The sequence below is a fragment of the Gymnoscopelus braueri genome, assembly GCF_963280865.1.
Source record: "Gymnoscopelus braueri genome assembly, chromosome: 16".
In the NCBI taxonomy this organism is placed as follows: Eukaryota; Metazoa; Chordata; class Actinopteri; order Myctophiformes; family Myctophidae; genus Gymnoscopelus; species Gymnoscopelus braueri.
The window spans coordinates 18333352-18352094 of record NC_137616.1 but is presented as its reverse complement, the minus strand read 5'-3'; the positions used below and the strand labels follow the sequence as shown (position 1 = coordinate 18352094).

The window sequence follows — 18743 nt, the reverse complement described above, 5'->3', positions numbered from 1 at the left end:
GGTCAACCTGTACACTGACTGACCTTATGAATAGTTTGATCATGTTGAGTCTAAACATCATGGTCATGGTGACATGCATGGCCTCACAAGGTCACCACCGGGCCCGGGGGCCTGATCCTGAACCGGCCTGTGGACCATCTCGATCCGGCCCACGATGTCCTCAAAAGAAAACCTAACCCTAATCCTAATAAGGGTTTAATATCTACGATTTGATTTGATTGATTGATTGACTGAATACTTTGTTAACAGTTTGCAAAGATAAGCACAGGGAAGTACAGTTCAATACAAGGTCTGTTGAGAGCATTTTAAACCCGGGAAAGCACTATATGGCTTGTTCCCATTGGGGTCCTTTGTACTCAATGCATCGAAACATTTGACCAACAAATATAGGGGGGTGGGGGTGGGGATTTGCAGCCACCTAAAGTGGTTGGTAGGGCATTCCACATTTTTGTGGCATAGCAATAGAACAAATGTAATCTCTTGTTTGAGCCAAATCTGGCTGCATGGTGTTGGCTTGTGGACGTCTTTGACGTTTTTGAAGTATTTTGACAGGTACATGGGTGTTTTTGTGGTGTAGTGTATCTTGTAGACCAGGTCCATAGCAAGTTGCAAGTACTGTACTTTTTTAGGTATTTTTACTTTACTGGAGTATTTCCAGTTTTCAGTACTTTTACTTCTACTCCACTACATTTCAGAGGCAAATATTGTACTTTTACTCCACTACAATTATTTGAAAAATGTAGTTACTAGTTACTTAATCAATTATTATTACAAAGCATACATTACCCACTTCAGCCCTAAATACATTTCAGCCATTTGAAAATAGCCGATCTACAAGCTGATAAGCTCACAATGTGTTGCGATGCAACACATTGTGAGCTTGTAGATCTGCTATTTTCAAAAGATTTGTATCCATTTACATTTTTATACATTTTAAAACTTGTCAAATGGGACATTCTGCATAATGAGTACTTGCTACTTTTGGTACTTTAAGTACATTTTGATACCAATACTTTTGTACTTTTACTCAAGTATATTTTTAATTCCGGACATTTACTACAGAGTATTTCCATATTGCAGTGTTTATACTTTTACTTAAGTAAAACATTTACTAACATTTGAGTACTTTTTCCAGCTAAAGTGCTGTTTCGGAGCAGATTAATCACCACCTTGCATTTCATGAGGCTTCTTTAAGACCCACTGATGGATTCTAGCCTAGGAGCCCACCGGAAAGGTCAACACTCTCCATAGAGCACAATAAGGCGGATTTTTCAACGCAAGTAAAAGCTAAAAAGAATATGTTGGAATTCACATTAATGTGTATTTTCAGACAGGACGCCCTATAGGGTCCTGGACCCCCAATGGGGTCCCGGACCCCCTGTTGAAGAGCCATGTGGATTACGTGTTATAGCTTTTTCAGAACAACATGTTTAGTGAAGCCTGTTGGAGGACACACAGCAGCAGGCCTTCCCACAAACTTTGACACAAATGTATATTCATGACCTTGTGCTGAGCTACAGTATAAAATACTGTAGCTGAGCAAAAGGTCATGAATATTTAATTTTGTTTGTACCGACGTGTATCAGTGTTTGCACTGGTTTATATTATAAACACTGGTTTATATTATAAACACTGATAGGTACAACATCAAATATTCATGACCTTGTGCTGAGCTACAGTATATAAAGCTGAACCATCCTGGCTGTCTGCCACATTCTCCTCCACCACAACCATGAAGGCTGCTGTTACTCTGCTGCTCCACCTGGTGGTGCTGTTGTGTATGTCTAGGACAGTGGTCCCAGACGATCATGGCACCTGGGACCAGTTGAAAAGAAGGCTGGAGGCGTGGAATAAAGGTAATATAAACTATAATTAATGTTTCTAGTGGAATAAAGGTAATATAGACACTAATTAATGTTTCTAGTGGAATAAAGGTAATATAAACTATAATTAATGTTTCTAGTGGAATAAAGGTAATATAAACTATAATTAATGTTTCTAGTGGAATAAAGGTAATATAGACACTAATTAATGTTTCTAGTGGAATAAAGGTAATATAAACTATAATTAATGTTTCTAGTGGAATAAAGGTAATATAAACTATAATTAATGTTTCTAGTGGAATAAAGGTAATATAGACACTAATTAATGTTTCTAGTGGAATAAAGGTAATATAAACTATAATTAATGTTTCTAGTGGAATAAAGGTAATATAAATTATAATTAATGTTTCTAGTGGAATAAAGGTAATATAAACTATAATTAATGTTTCTAGTGGAATAAAGGTAATATAAATTATAATTAATGTTTCTAGTGGAATAATGGTAATATAGACACTAATTAATGTTTCTAGTGGAATAAAGGTAATATAAACTATAATTAATGTTTCTAGTGGAATAAAGGTAATATAAATTATAATTAATGTTTCTAGTGGAATAATGGTAATATAGACACTAATTAATGTTTCTAGTGGAATAAAGGTAATATAAACTATAATTAATGTTTCTAGTGGAATAAAGGTAATATAAACTATAATTAATGTTTTTAGTGGAATAAAGGTAATAATAACTATAATTAATGTTTTTAGTGGAATAAAGGTAATATAAACTATAATTAATGTTTTTAGTGGAATACAGGTAATATAAACTATAATTAATGTTTCTAGTGGAATAAAGGTAATGTAAATTATAATTAATGTTTCTTGTGGAATAATGGTAATATAAACTATAATTAATGTTTTTAGTGGAATAAAGGTAATAATAACTATAATTAATGTTTCTAGTGGAATAAAGTAATATAAACTATAATTAATGTTTCTACAAAGGTAATATAAACTATAATTAATGTTTCTAGTGGAATAATGGTAATATAAACTATAATTAATGTTTCAACTGAGTTGCAAACTAATCGTTTTCCTTTTCTGTTAGAGGTGTGGCCTCAATCTGTTTATATTCACTATATAGTCTCTGTCTGGTGGAAACCTCATATCTTCCTAAACCCTTTTCAAGGATTTTCCAGATTCAAATTCAAAAACAGCAAAAGTAGCAGATCTACCAACTGGAGCTTGTGGATCTGCTACTTTTTATACTTTTGTGTGACGCTGTAGTAGATCAAGCAGGGCGTTCATTTACAACAACAACAACAAAAAACACTTTATAAATTATGGAGATTAGAGGTTTCTGCCCGACAACAACATGTAAAAAGAGTATTTATATTATTGTAAATGTTTAATTTAATGTGTGATTACAGCATCAGAGAATGACATGACGGCCCTGAAGGATCGGAACACAGGTGAGTTCATCGCACATAAACTTTAATCAATATTTCTACTGAGAATAACATTATACAGTGGTGGAAAGTAACTAAGTGCATTTACTCAAGTACTGTACTTGAGTAAAAATTTTAGGTGTTTTTAATTTACTAAAGTATTTCTATTTGAAAATAGCCAAAGCAAATACCCAAAAAGCTGATCTACAAGCTCAAAACGTGTCGTGATGCGACACATTGTTTTCAAATTATTTTATATATTTTATACAATCGAAAACTTGTGAAATGGGACATTCTGTGTAATGAATTATGACTTATACTTTTGGTACTTCAACTACATTTTGAAGCCAATATTTTGTACTTTTGTACTTTTACTCAAGTAAAAAACTGAGTGTTTCTACAGTGTGGTATTGATACTTTTACTTAGTGAAAAGTATGAGTAGGCCTACTTTTTCCACCACTGGCATTATGTGAACCCATCCCAGGTCCAGCCTTCATTTGCTTCTTAAAGGACAACTTCACCTATTTTCAACCATATCTCATACAATATATGACAGTCTTGTATAAAGGCTAAATACGTTATTTCCATTGATCTAAGCCCACGCACTTGATTTGATTGCTCATTAAAATAAACTGAAAATGCACATGGCCACCCATCTGACCACTCGACACAAGTGGGCCGTGATCCGGACAAGGTTGAGGAAAATTATACTAAAAGACAAAACATTATTATGTTAAAAAGAACATTCCCCAGATCCAAATAGAAAACGAAAACATCTGCAACTAGCAATCTTGATAGTGATTCATAATCACTATCAAAATGTTAATCACTATCAATTATATGTAAAAGTTAAATAAACTGTACTGTAAAAGTACAGGATGAAATGTGTTTAAAAGGTTTCATATTTTAACATCTAAGTTTCTCTGTGATATCTGTACAGAACTGTATGACAAATTGACTGCCAGCAACAGCGCCATGGAGGACTTGAAGACAAAAAGTACAGGTAATTAAAACAGAATGTTCAGTCAATGCAGATTGGTGTTGGAAAATGAATTCATGTACTTTAGTTTTAATTGATTTCGATCATTTGAGCTCGGAGAATAGTTACTGTTTGTTTTGATACAGTTATGTTTTATTCATATAATCCACATGGTAACGCTCACCCACTGAAATGTAACAGCAGATTGATTTAATGATAATATTCATTGGTGTAATCTTTAAATGTAAACTGCATGAGTATATTTATGATGGATTTAATGCTAATGCTGGGATGATTTCAGCCCTCCTTGCTCAGATGTCCAACCTAGAAATGAGGCTCAACGCCACTGAGAGACACAACGCAGGTATTATAACTTCATGTTTAGTAATTAAATGTTCTACCTTGTGCTCACTTTATCCTTCAATTAATTGCTTCTCCTTTGAAGAGAGGAAAATAATAGTATAACTTCCCATTTTAGATTACTAGAAGTTCGGCCCGCTACGCGGGCCTAACGTCTAGCGCCCACGCAGCGCCCACTTGGCAGCGCAGATCACTGGCGTAGCGTCTTGAGGGCCAGTGGGGCCATGGCCCGGTTAGTGAAGCCCCTGCGTGGCACGTATAGCTGGCCAAAGCCCTGAGCAAAAAAAAAACCTCCTGGGCCAAAAAAAAAAGAGAAAAACTCAGGGGGTCCGGGCCCCCCCCCCAAAAAAGAACATCGTTTGTGGGTACAAAATCATGGGATAATTTTTTTTTTTTTTTTAATACCCAAGGGGTCCGTGGACCCCCCCCCCCCTTAGGGGTCCTTGGAGACCCTTGGGGGTCCCTGGGACCTACAGACACGGCGAAGGCAAACTGTAAAGCCACAGCCACGCATGCAAGCTGTTGCACATGAACTCTGCAGCCGCACTGAGGCGCTCCAACACAAACACTCTGACATTAAGCTTCACACAACAAACATCAGCACCACACACAACATTCACCATACTAACGTTCATTGTTGACAAAGTGTTTGCACATCCGCTTCAGCCATGACAACCACGTTAGCGTTAGCTACATGCTAACGATGAAAGTGCGTTAGCCGCATGCTAAAGGCTCATGTTAAGCACCTTTGGGAAGTAAGCAGTGAAATACAACGATCGCTATCACAGTAGTGGACATAAACATGCGTTACATTAGTAGGAGGCTGCAGCGACCTCAAAGTGTTGACAATATGAATGACAGGGCGATTTATTAGAGACATGACGGTGATTGTGCTATCCAGTACTTGATGCTGCTGTCTGGAGACTGCCCTAAGCATGACACGACCAATGAGAGTTAGCGCTTAGGTTGTTGCTAAGATGCGGTGTATGGCACAAAGCGTCTCTGCCCCATAGCTTGTAGATCTCGCACACATGATTGGCGTAGCCTGCGTTGCCAGGTCTGCCTTTTGGATAAGCGATTTTGGGCGTATTTGGGCGCGCTTTTGGGGCTCGTTTGCATAGAAAACGGCAGCGCTTGTTTCTCGGCCGTTTCACGGATGTGGCAAGGAAGGTGTTGGGTTGCGCTGCGCTGTGGGGTAGTTGGGGTTGCTCGTGCGCGCGCATCCAGGCAGACAAACAACCACAATTCACAATCAGCCAAATTGTCAGCGGCACATGCGCAGGTTTGCAGATTGTAAGAAAGGATGCAGATATTGTCTATCAGAACGCCACAGATACTCATCTCTAGCCTCTTAATGTATTATTTAATTCCCTATGTAGATTTGTACTGAGGTGTCCATACAGAACACATCATTGTTCTTTGTATAGTTGCCTGCGTGGCTAGCGATTCAGAGGCTGGAGCCATGCTAAGATTTTAGAGTTCAACTTGTACTTCAACTAAAGGCTGAGATGTTTTTTTGTTTTACAGTTTTTGTAACTTTTTCTGTGACATTTCTCTGCAGTGTCTGTCAAGGCGAGCGCCAAGATGGAGGAAGGTAATTTAAACATATATTCTGTTTTGAAAATGCAATTTATATTAGATCCATATAATTGACAAAGTGAAGCTTAAAGATTTGGTCAAATAAATTAACCTCTCAAATTTTATGTTTAAATGTAAACTGCATGAGTATTTATGATTGATTTAATGCTAATACTGGGATGATTTCAGCCCTCCTTGCTCAGCTGTCCACCCTAGAAATGAGGCTCAACGCCACTGAGAGACACAATGCAGGTATTATAACTTAGAAGTAATTCTTAATAACTTAAAGGACAACTTCACCCATTTTCAACCTATCTTCATATAATTGGTCCTCACTAATGCTCATGAATTTTTTTTTTTTGTTTTTCTACTCATAGGACAGCTGTGTACAATTAATAAACCCGCCTACCAGTGACATCATCGTTTTCAGGTTTTGTTTTCCCAAACAAGATTTCAAAGTGTTTTATTTAGATTTTTATTAACGTGAGAACAATGGCATCCATTATAGCATGCTAACTTTCCAGGAATAAGAAGACTGCCGTTTCTATTAGCTTGGATTCCCCATCGATGACGTCACTGGTAGGCGGGTTTCTGAACTGTCCACAGCCCTCCTCTGAGGGCACAGAGTGAGTAGACAAAAATGGTGCCATCTTATAATGAGCATTAGTGAGGACCACTTATATGAAGAAAGGTTGAACATGGGTGAAGTCGTCCTTTAAGCTCACCAGATTCATTGCACTTCCTCTCGCTGTCAGTGCTGCCACTGATGTTGTATGTGCTTTGTTTGCTGTCACGCTGCTGCCATGGTACTCTGCTATTGTTTATTCACTGGGTAATAAAGTCTCGGAAATCCAGGCGCAACAGATTATTCTGACGTTCAACTCCGCAGTAGTCTGTGTATTGTGAGCCAATTAATATGCGTGTATCGCCGATTTCAGTCCTTAATTGTCTCTCGAGTGAATTACTATGGACGCAACGCTGTTGCTCACAATGTTAAAGCACTTACTGTACACTCTTAACACAATCCTAACAATACAAAACACTATTAACACTCTTAACAAAATCCTAACAATACTTAACATTATCAACACTCTTAACACAATACTAACAATACTTAACACTACACTCTTAACATAATACTAACACTTAACTGTATCAACACTCTTAACACAATACTAACAATACTTAACTGTATCAACACTCTTAACACAATCCTAACAATACTTACTGTAACACTATGTACACTCTTAACACAATACTAACTATACTTAACACTATGTACACTCTTAACACAATAATAACAATACTTAACTCTATCAACATTCTTAACACAATACTAACAATACTTAACTCTATCAACACTCTTAACACAATACTAACAATACTTAACTGTATCAACACTCTTAACACAATCCTAACAATACTTACTGTAACACTATGTACACTCTTAACACAATACTAACTATACTTAACACTATGTACACTCTTAACACAATACTAACAATACTTACTGTAACACTATGTACACTCTTAACACAATACTAACTATACTTAACACTATGTACACTCTTAACACAATACTAACAATACTTAACTCTATCAACATTCTTAACACAATACTAACAATACTTAACTCTATCAACACTCTTAACACAATACTAACAATACTTAACTCTATCAACACTCTTAACACAATACTAACAATACTTAACTCTATCAACACACTTAACACAATACTAACAATACTTAACTCTATCAACACTCTTAACACAATACTAACAATACTTAACTCTATCAACACACTTAACACAATACTAACAATACTTAACTCTATCAACACTCTTAACTCTAACTCACTGACATGAGCCTGATGGGTTGTTGCTCCGCTCAACACTTCACACACACTGTTGCAGGGTGTAAGTTGCACACTTTGGTTCAGTCTCACTAACTTAGCTATAATGTCATTGTTCAAACTTTATTATATTTCACTTTCAAACATGTTTGGGGTCATTTCAACACTAGCCTCGATCTCCAGGTTTTTATTTTTGCTCAAACAGATAGCCAGGACCAAGCTGTTGATGTTTCTGGCATAGGAAGTGGGAGTCAACCTTTCATTTCCCCAACCAAGCAGAGTGCAGTGGGCGTCGCTCCAAATGTTGTGACGTCAGGGCTCTCAATTCTGCACATTGGGGGAGGAGGAAGGGCGCGGGGCGGGGGCGGGTGCACAGATCGGTGAACCAATAGGAGCCCACGGATGTTTTCGCCGTAGATTTTGAATCCGCCCCTCTATGCCAGATATCAGACACGCTGGGGCAGGCTATTTTAACACCGTATTTCGGCTTTTGTGTTGCTTGATTCAGTATTTCGATATTTTATATTAATTTTATCAGACACGCAAAACCCATTGTAACTTCAAACTCCACTTTAACCATGATAGATTCATCTTAAATACCGTCTTTGGTTCTGACAGTGACGATTGATATTGTCCTTCTAGTGTGTGAAGGGGGCATGTTTAACTCTCATCTTTAACTTTCACTAAAATCTCTGTTATATTTTTTTCAGATATGGCCACCAGACTGAATGCGAGTGAAAACAATGTGGAGGTCTTGAAGAAAGAAAGTGAAGGTAATTTGGAGATGACAATTTAAAATGTAAAAATGACTTGTTTTATTATTAATACAAATTAATTTGAGCTCAGAGAATAGATTTTTGATAGTTTAGATAATGTAATTTACTTTATATGTAACTTTACATGTACTTTATATGTATAAATTATGTGTCTGAGTTTACCCACTCAAACAAAACTGCATGAGTATTCATGATTGATCTAATACCAATACTGTGTTGATTTCAGCCCACCTTTCTAAGCTGTCCACCGTAGAAACAAGGCTGGATGAAAAAGAAATCCAAATAGAAGAACTGAAGAGACAGCATGCAGGTATTAACCCGGTACATTTGCTGTTGTCCTCAGATACACAAAGAATGTTATTTGTGTCATTGTTCAAACTTTATTAAAGGGATATTTCACTTTCAAACATGGTTGGGGTCATTTTAACACCTACTTGGGCTTTTGTGTTGCTTGATTCAGTAATTAGATATTTGATATACATTTTATCAGACACGCACCCTTCCTTTACAAACCCATTGTAACTTCAAACTCCACATTAAACATGATAGATTCATCTTAAATACCGTCTTTGGTTCTGATGACTGATATTGTCCTTCTAATGTGTGAAGGGGGCATGTTTAACTCTCATCTTTAACTTTCACTAAGTTTCTCTGTTATATTCTTTTCAGATATGGCCACCAGACTGAATGCTAGTGAAAACAATGTGGAGGTCTTGAAGAAAGAAAGTGAAGGTAATTTGGAGATGACAATTTAAAATGTAAAAATGACTTGTTTTATTATTAATACAAATTAATTTGAGCTCAGAGAATAGATTTTTGATAGTTTAGATAATGTAATTTACTTTATATGTAACTTTACATGTACTTTATATGTATAAATTATGTGTCTGAGCTTACCCACTCAAACAAAACTGCATGAGTATTCATGATTGATCTAATACAAATACTGTGTTGATTTCAGCCCACCTTTCTAAGCTGTCCACCGTAGAAACAAGGCTGGATGAAAAAGAAATCCAAATCGAAGAACTGAAGAGACAGCATGCAGGTATTAACCCGGTACATTTGCTGTTGTCCTCAGATACACAAAGAATGTTATTTGTGTCATTGTTCAAACTTTATTAAAGGGATATTTCACTTTCAAACATGGTTGGGGTCATTTTAACACCTACTTGGGCTTTTGTGTTGCTTGATTCAGTAATTAGATATTTGATATACATTTTATCAGACACGCACCCTTCCTTTACAAACCCATTGTAACTTCAAACTCCACATTAAACATGATAGATTCATCTTAAATACCGTCTTTGGTTCTGATGACTGATATTGTCCTTCTAATGTGTGAAGGGGGCATGTTTAACTCTCATCTTTAACTTTCACTAAGTTTCTCTGTTATATTCTTTTCAGATATGGCCACCAGACTGAATGCGAGTGAAAACAATGTGGAGGTCTTGAAGAAAGAAAGTGAAGGTAATTTGGAGATGACAATTTAAAATGTAAAAATGACTTGTTTTATTATTAATACAAATTAATTTGAGCTCAGAGAATAGATTTTTGATAGTTTAGATAATGTAATTTACTTTATATGTAACTTTACATGTACTTTATATGTATAAATTATGTGTCTGAGCTTACCCACTCAAACAAAACTGCATGAGTATTCATGATTGATCTAATACAAATACTGTGTTGATTTCAGCCCACCTTTCTAAGCTGTCCACCGTAGAAACGAGGCTGGATGAAAAAGAAAATCAAATAGAAGAAATGAAGAGACAGCATGCAGGTATTAACCCGGTACATTTGCTGTTGTCCTCAGATACACAAAGAATATTATTTGTGTCATTGTTCAAACTTTATTAAAGGGATATTTCACTTTCAAACATGGTTGGGGTCATTTTAACACCTACTTGGGCTTTTGTGTTGCTTGATTCAGTATTTAGATATTTGATATTCATTTTTTCAGACACGCACCCTTCCTTTTCAAACCCATTGTAACTTCAAACTCCACATTAAACATGATAGAATCATCTTAAATACCGTCTTTGGTTCTGATGACTGATATTGTCCTTCTAATGTGTGAAGGGGGCATGTTTAACACTCATCTTTAACTTTCACTAAGTTTCTCTGTTATATTCTTTTCAGATATGGCCACCAGACTGAATGCGAGTGAAAACAATGTGGAGGTCTTGAAGAAAGAAAGTGAAGGTAATTTGGAGATGACAATTTAGAATTTATAAATTACTTGTTTTATTATTAATACAAATTAATTTGAGCTCAGAGAATAGATTTTTGATAGTTTAGATCATGTAATTTACTTTATATGTAACTTTACATGTACTTTATATGTATATGTGTCTGAGTTTACCCACTCAAACAAAACTGCATGAGTATTCATGATTGATCTAATACCAATACTGTGTTGATTTCAGCCCACCTTTCTAAGCTTTCCACCGTAGAAACAAGGCTGGATGAAAAAGAAATCCAAATCGAAGAACTGAAGAGACAGCATGCAGGTATTAACCTGGTACATTTGCTGTTGTCCTCAGATTCACAAAGAATGTTATTTGTGTCATTGTTCAGACTTTATTAAAGGGATATTTCACTTTCAAACATGGTTGGGGTCATTTTAACACCTACTTGGGCTTTTGTGTTGCTTGATTCAGTAATTAGATATTTGATATACATTTTATCAGACACGCACCCTTCCTTTACAAACCCATTGTAACTTCAAACTCCACATTAAACATGATAGAATCATCTTAAATACCGTCTTTGGTTCTGATGACTGATATTGTCCTTCTAATGTGTGAAGGGGGCATGTTTAACTCTCATCTTTAACTTTCACTAAGTTTCTCTGTTATATTCTTTTCAGATATGGCCACCAGACTGAATGCGAGTGAAAACAATGTGGAGGTCTTGAAGAAAGAAAGTGAAGGTAATTTGGAGATGACAATTTAAAATGTAAAAATGACTTGTTTTATTATTAATACAAATTAATTTGAGCTCAGAGAATAGATTTGTGATAGTTTAGATAATGTAATTTACTTTATATGTAACTTTACATGTACTTTATATGTATAAATTATGTGTCTGAGCTTACCCACTCAAACAAAACTGCATCAGTATTCATGATTGATCTAATACCAATACTGTGTTGATTTCAGCCCACCTTTCTAAGCTGTCCACCGTAGAAACGAGGCTGGATGAAAAAGAAATCCAAATTGAAGAACTGAAGAGACAGCATGCAGGTATTAACCCGGTACATTTGCTGTTGTCCTCAGATACACAAAGAATGTTATTTGTGTCATTGTTCAAACTTTATTAAAGGGATATTTCACTTTCAAACATGGTTGGGGTCATTTTAACACCTACTTGGGCTTTTGTGTTGCTTGATTCAGTATTTAGATATTTGATATACATTTTATCAGACACGCACCCTTCCTTTACAAACCCATTGTAACTTCAAACTCCACATTAAACATGATAGAATCATCTTAAATACCGTCTTTGGTTCTGATGACTGATATTGTCCTTCTAATGTGTGAAGGGAGCATGTTTAACTCTTATCTTTAACTTTCACTAAGTTTCTCTGTTATATTCCTTTCAGATATGGCCACCAGACTGAATGCTAGTGAAAACAATGTGGAGGTCTTGAAGAAAGAAAGTGAAGGTAATTTGGAGATGACAATTTAAAATGTAAAAATGACTTGTTTTATTATTAATACAAATTAATTTGAGTCGGAGAATAGATTTTTGATAGTTTAGATAATGTAATTTACTTTATATGTAACTTTACATGTACTTTAAATATATATATGTGTCTGAGTTTACCCACTCAAACAAAACTGCATGAGTATTCATGATTGATCTAATACCAATACTGTGTTGATTTCAGCCCACCTTTTTAAGCTGTCCACCGTAGAAACGAGGCTGGATGAAAAAGACAACCAAATCGAAGAACTGAAGAGACAGCATGCAGGTATTAACCCGGTACATTTGCTGTTGTCCTCAGATACACAAAGAATGTTATTTCTCTCATTGTTCAAACTTTATTAAAGGGATATTTCACTTTCAAACATGGTTGGGGTCATTTTAACACCTACTTGGGCTTTTGTGTTGCTTGATTCAGTATTTAGATATTTGATATACATTTTATCAGACACGCACCCTTCCTTTACAAACCCATTGTAACTTCAAACTTCACATTAAACATGATAGAATCATCTTAAATACCGTCTTTGGTTCTGATGACTGATATTGTCCTTCTAATGTGTGAAGGGGGCATGTTTAACACTCATCTTTAACTTTCACTAAGTTTCTCTGTTATATTCTTTTCAGATATGGCCACCAGACTGAATGCGAGTGAAAACAATGTGGAGGTCTTGAAGAAAGAAAGTGAAGGTAATTTGGAGATGACAATTTAGAATTTAAAAATGACTTGTTTAATTATTAATACAAATTAATTTGAGCTCAGAGAATAGATTTTTGATAGTTTAGATAATGTAATTTACTTTATATGTAAATGTACATGTACTTTATATGTATATTTGTCTGAGTTTACCCACTCAAACAAAACTGCATGAGTATTCATGATTGATCTAATACCAATACTGTGTTGATTTTAGCCCACCTTTCTAAACTGTCCACCATAGAAACGAGGCTGGATGAAAAAGAAAAAAAAATCGAAGAACTGAAGAGACAGCATGCAGGTATTAACCCGGTACATTTGCTTTTGTCCTCAGATACACAAAGAATGTTATTTGCGTCATTGTTCAAACTTTATTAAAGGGATATTTCACTTTCAAACATGGTTGGGGTCATTTTAACACCTACTTGGGCTTTTGTGTTGCTTGATTCAGTATTTAAATATTTGATATACATTTTATCAGACACGCACCCTTTCTTTACAAACCCATTGTAACTTCAAACTCCACATTAAACATGATAGAATCATCTTAAATACCGTCTTTGGTTCTGATGACTGATATTGTCCTTCTAATGTGTGAAGGGAGCATGTTTAACTCTCATCTTTAACTTTCACTAAGTTTCTCTGTTATATTCTTTTCAGATATGGCCACCAGACTGAATGCTAGTGAAAACAATGTGGAGGTCTTGAAGAAAGAAAGTGAAGGTAATTTGAAGATGACAATAAAACATTTAAAAATGACTTGTTTTAGTATTGATGCAAATGAATTTGAGCTCAGAGAATAGATTTTTGATAATTAAATTTACTTTATATGTAAAGCTTACCCACTCAAACAAAACTGCATGAGTATTCATGATTGATCTAATACCCATACTGTGTTGATTTCAGACCAGCTTTCTAAGCTGTCCACCGTAGAAACGAGGCTGGATGAAAAAGAAAACCAAATCGAGGAACTGAAGAGACAGCTTGCAGGTATTAAACCGTTACATTTTGCTGTTGTCCTCAGATACACAAAGAAAAGCAAAATATCTTAAACTAGTCATCTGTGTTTTTTTAAGTATAGAATAGTAATTCCAGTCGCACGTTTTAACCCCTATTGGAACAGTCTAATGGAGGCATGAAGGAGTTACCTATATCTCTTCCAAAACAAAACAAAAACAGTCCTTTGAGGAGAACAACACTCTTCCTACCTTTTCCTCCTTGAGGAGCACAACACTAACTCTTCCTACCTTTTCCCAAAATCCTCTCACCAGTGTGCCAGTGATCATCCTCCCCTATGGCAATGATGGCACCCGCGCCTAAGGTTGCCTACCCCTGCCCTGTGGGGGACGTAACCTATAGCCTGGGAGGATGTAACCCATAGTCTGGTGGGAATTAACCCATAGCCCGATGGAACGTATATGTATCCCATAGCCCAGAGGGCCAGATATGTATCCCATAGCCCAGAGGGACTACGGATATGTATCCCATAGCCCAGAGGGACGATGGATATGTATCCCAAAGCCTGGAGGGACAGATATGTAACCCATAGCAACCCTCTGTTTTACCATAGCAACAACCGTTTCACCCCGTTTTAACCATCTGTTAGACTATAGCAACCACTGTTTTCCCTTGACCACTCATACACACACAACCGGACAAACTGTTCTCAAATGACTATGAATAATTTAATGATAGAATGAATGAATTAAATAATTAATACATTTTTATTTTATTTTTATTAAAAGCATAAACAAAAACAACAAAAGTCCACAAACAACAAAACTCCACAAATAGTGGACCTATATACGGGCATATTCCTATATATCAGTGGTTCTCAAAGAGGGTTCCGGGGACCCTCAGGGGTCCTTGAGGGGGTTCCAGGGGGTCCTTTATCCATCTTTACATTGGCTATTCAAAAATAGCAGATCTACAAGCTTACAGTGTGTCACGTCGTAACACGCTGCGAGCTGTACTGTACATCTGCTATTTTTGAACATTTTGGAAAAATATCGATCGAATCTTATCTTTTGGGGGTCCCTGGCAGAAAACCTTTTCAGATGGGGATCCACAGTCAAATACATATCAATTTGGGGGTCCTTGACATATAACAGTTTATAGATCTGCTATTTTCACTATTTCTTTTGACACTCTTGTATGAAGTATGAAGTAAGGCTTTAATTTACTAAATCATAAAAAGTCTAAATGTGGAGATAAAAGGTTTTCTGCCCAACAACAACAATATGTTAAATATAAATAATGTTATAATTAATGGTATAATAAATGCTTTTATAATTATATAAATAATTATCTAATAAATAGTAAAATATGTGCTCTTATTATTGCTGTCAGGTGGAAACCTTGTATGTCCAAAATAATTCCTTTTTTATGATTATTTTAAAAACCAATCAAAAATATAGTTTTTTTGAGCGATCTAAATGGCCCATCTACAAGATCACAATGTGTCGCATTGCGACGCGTTTTGAGCTTGTAGATCTGCTATTTTCACAATTTTTGCAACACTCTTGTATAATTTAAAAAAAGAATATGAAGGTCTGAGGTTTCTGCCCGACAACAACTTTATAATCATGCAAATAATTAGATAATTAATTGTATAGTATATGCTTTTATAACAATATAAATAATGTGATAATGCTCCTGTGTTGACAGACAAACCAAAGGTGGCCTTCTCTGCTGGGTTGGGTAATGATGGATACGTTGGACCATTTAGTTCTCATACCACTCTGGTTTATAAGAATGTCATCACTAACATCGGCAACGCCTACAATCTATCTACAGGTGATTATGTTAATTATCTCAATGAGCTTTACATTAAGTTATTATCTGAATTATTTTAATGAGCGTTATGTGATTATGTTAATTATGTTAATGAGCGTTACATTAAGTGATTGCATTAATTATGCTAGCTTACAGTATGTGATTAAGCTGATTATGTTAATTAGCTTTACATTAAGTGATTATGTCCATTATGCTAATGAGTTCTATTAAGTGATTACGTTAATTGTGTTATGAGCTTTACACTGTCAATTATCTCTCACCAACTAATGACACAACTTACATCTCTGTGAAAACATCAGTAACAGCATGTGAAGGGTTAACTCTTCTGCGTCATTACAGGCTAAAATGTTCAAACATTCTTCTAAAATATGTGAGCTTGTAGATCGGCTTTTTGAAAATCTTTCCTTTAAAAAAATAGAGTTTAAAGTAGTTAACAGTGTTTAAAAGTGTCAACATGATCTGTGTGTGTGTGTGTGTGTGTGTGTGTGCGTGTGCGTGTGCGTGTGCATGTGCATGTGCATGTGCATGTGCACACATATGTTTGCGTGTGCACGTGTTTGTGTGTTTTTATATATTTTCTAGGTTATTTCCAAACTCCAGTGAAAGGAGTTTATTACTTCAGATTCACTGCAGCTACCTGGGGATCATCAGAGCATATGTCGATCCACTTAATCCACAATAATCGGCTACTCATTGATAACTATGGACAGAATAATCATGATTATTTTGAATACATATCTAATGGAGTGATATTAGAGATGGAGCAGGGAGACACAGTACGCATGAGGTTACCTGGTGGTGGGCACAGGCTCAAGGATGACGGATACAATCACAACACATTCAGTGGTTTTCTGCTCTATTCTATGTAACACTGCTTCTGACACGGCTGGAAACTCACTGAGTACATTTACTCAAATACTCTACTTAAGTACAATTTAGAGATACTTTTATTTTAATAATAATCATCGTCATCGTCATCATCATCATCATCATTTTAACCACTATTTTGACTTATACTATTCAGAAATAGCTGATCTAAAAGCTCACAATGATGTGTTGTGAGCTTGTAGATCTGCTATTTAAAAATCCACAATTAAAAACGTGGAATCATTTTGAAAATATAAAATCACAAATCTCTGGCTCTTAATCTTTTCAGATGGGGGTCTGCAGCCAAATTATTAATTACATCTCAGAGGAAAATATTGTACTTTTTACTCCATTACAATTATCCAACTGCTTTAGTTACTAATTACTTTGTAGATTTACGGTATTAATACAAAACATACATTAACCGTTTAAGCACAATGTTATACTTTGTTTCTTCAAAAATAGCAGCAATACAAGCTCACAATGTGTTGCAATGTTATGATCTTGTATATCTGCTATTTTCGAAAGATTTTGACAAAAAGAAAAAAGTGAAATAGTCCATTCTGCATAAAAAAAGTATGTTTTTATGACAATACTTTTGTACTTTTGCAGGTATTTTATTGTAACAGAGTATTTCTACATTGTGGTTACACTTGTAAGTCATTGTGGATAAGAGTGTAAATGTCTAATTGTAACTTATATTTGTAAATGGTATTTTGTACTTTTACTCCAGTAAAAATGTGAGTACTTCTTCCACCACTGGTCCTGGTAGCATTACATTAAAGAGCTTCCATAATGCTCATATTCATGTTGTCAATAAAGACACATTCAAAAGCACTATTGTGTCTATTGTATGTTTTAATGATCATTTTTAACCAGTTTATCATATTTTTTATTGTATTATATTTATATTTATATTATTACATTTTTTATCTGTATATCATTGCTGTCGTGCAGACACATTGTAGCTCCATATTTCTTCTTTTTAAGTGTTATATTTTCTCTCCACTATGAATGCCCCTACGCTAAAAAGTAGCTAAAATAGCTGATCTACAAGCTCACAATGTGGCCATCCTGCAGATCTGCTATTTTTTCACAAACTTGAACATTTTTTAAAGTGAAATTGAGTGTGTTTTATGAATAGACCATTGAACCAATAAAAAGTATTAAGAGCTTGTGACTAAATAATAACTATATTGGATCCATTTCCTGAAAAGTAACAGTTTTGGACATACAAGGTTTCCACCTGACATTAAAGAATCATTTAGGTAACATTGTCTCATATTACAGAATATTTACCCCAGCAACTAAACAAACTAAATAAACACTAAGCTATGATGAATAAAACTATGACTAAATATACTGACAATTTCGTCATAAAATAAAGACTAGACTAAAATGTTATGGAGGACTAGTGGACAAGAGATCCAGTAGAACTAAGACAAGTCATTTAATGCTTCTGAAAATAGCCGATCTACAAGCTCACAAGTCACTCACAACGCGTCTGACTGCTTGTAGATCGGCTATTTTCGGCACACAGTATCAATCAGCCATTAGGACATTAATCAAGGCCTGCCAAACTTTAGTCGACTAAATCAATGTAGATTTAGTGGGATCTAGAGAGCACTGTCCTGTAAAGCCTTGTACAGCATGAGGAATCTGAGATGGGAGATGATGACCTCAGGAGGCGGATGTTTGTGGCTCCAGTAGAATCAGTACTGAAAATAGCTTTATTAAAACAATGAACTACTGTCATTCTATCAATAATTACAATATTTTTGAGAGAGTTTTCATTTGCACTATTGTAGACTTACAAATATGTGCTCATTCACATATTAACTGAGATTATTGAAATTAAATGC

General features: G+C 35.4%; 1 protein-coding gene and 1 long non-coding RNA gene across 2 annotated transcripts; both read left to right on the top strand.

Annotated features, from left to right (window-relative positions):
- Nucleotides 1-9343: 9343 nt before the first annotated feature.
- Nucleotides 9344-10256, top strand: LOC308102751. The gene is made up of 3 exons (XR_013934688.1): nucleotides 9344-9545; nucleotides 9775-9858; nucleotides 10218-10256. It is a non-coding gene; the product is annotated as an uncharacterized lncRNA (long non-coding RNA).
- A 318-nt stretch (nucleotides 10257-10574) lies between these two features.
- Nucleotides 10575-14500, top strand: LOC308102848 (uncharacterized protein; the record flags this gene model as incomplete). The annotated part of the gene is made up of 11 exons (XM_080452702.1): nucleotides 10575-10593; nucleotides 10953-11015; nucleotides 11683-11745; nucleotides 11975-12058; nucleotides 12418-12480; nucleotides 12706-12789; nucleotides 13149-13211; nucleotides 13436-13519; nucleotides 13879-13941; nucleotides 14125-14208; nucleotides 14490-14500. 11 exons carry the CDS (start codon nucleotides 10575-10577, stop codon nucleotides 14498-14500), a joined length of 681 nt encoding a protein of 226 aa, XP_080308828.1.
- Between the last annotated feature and the right edge of the window lie 4243 nt (nucleotides 14501-18743).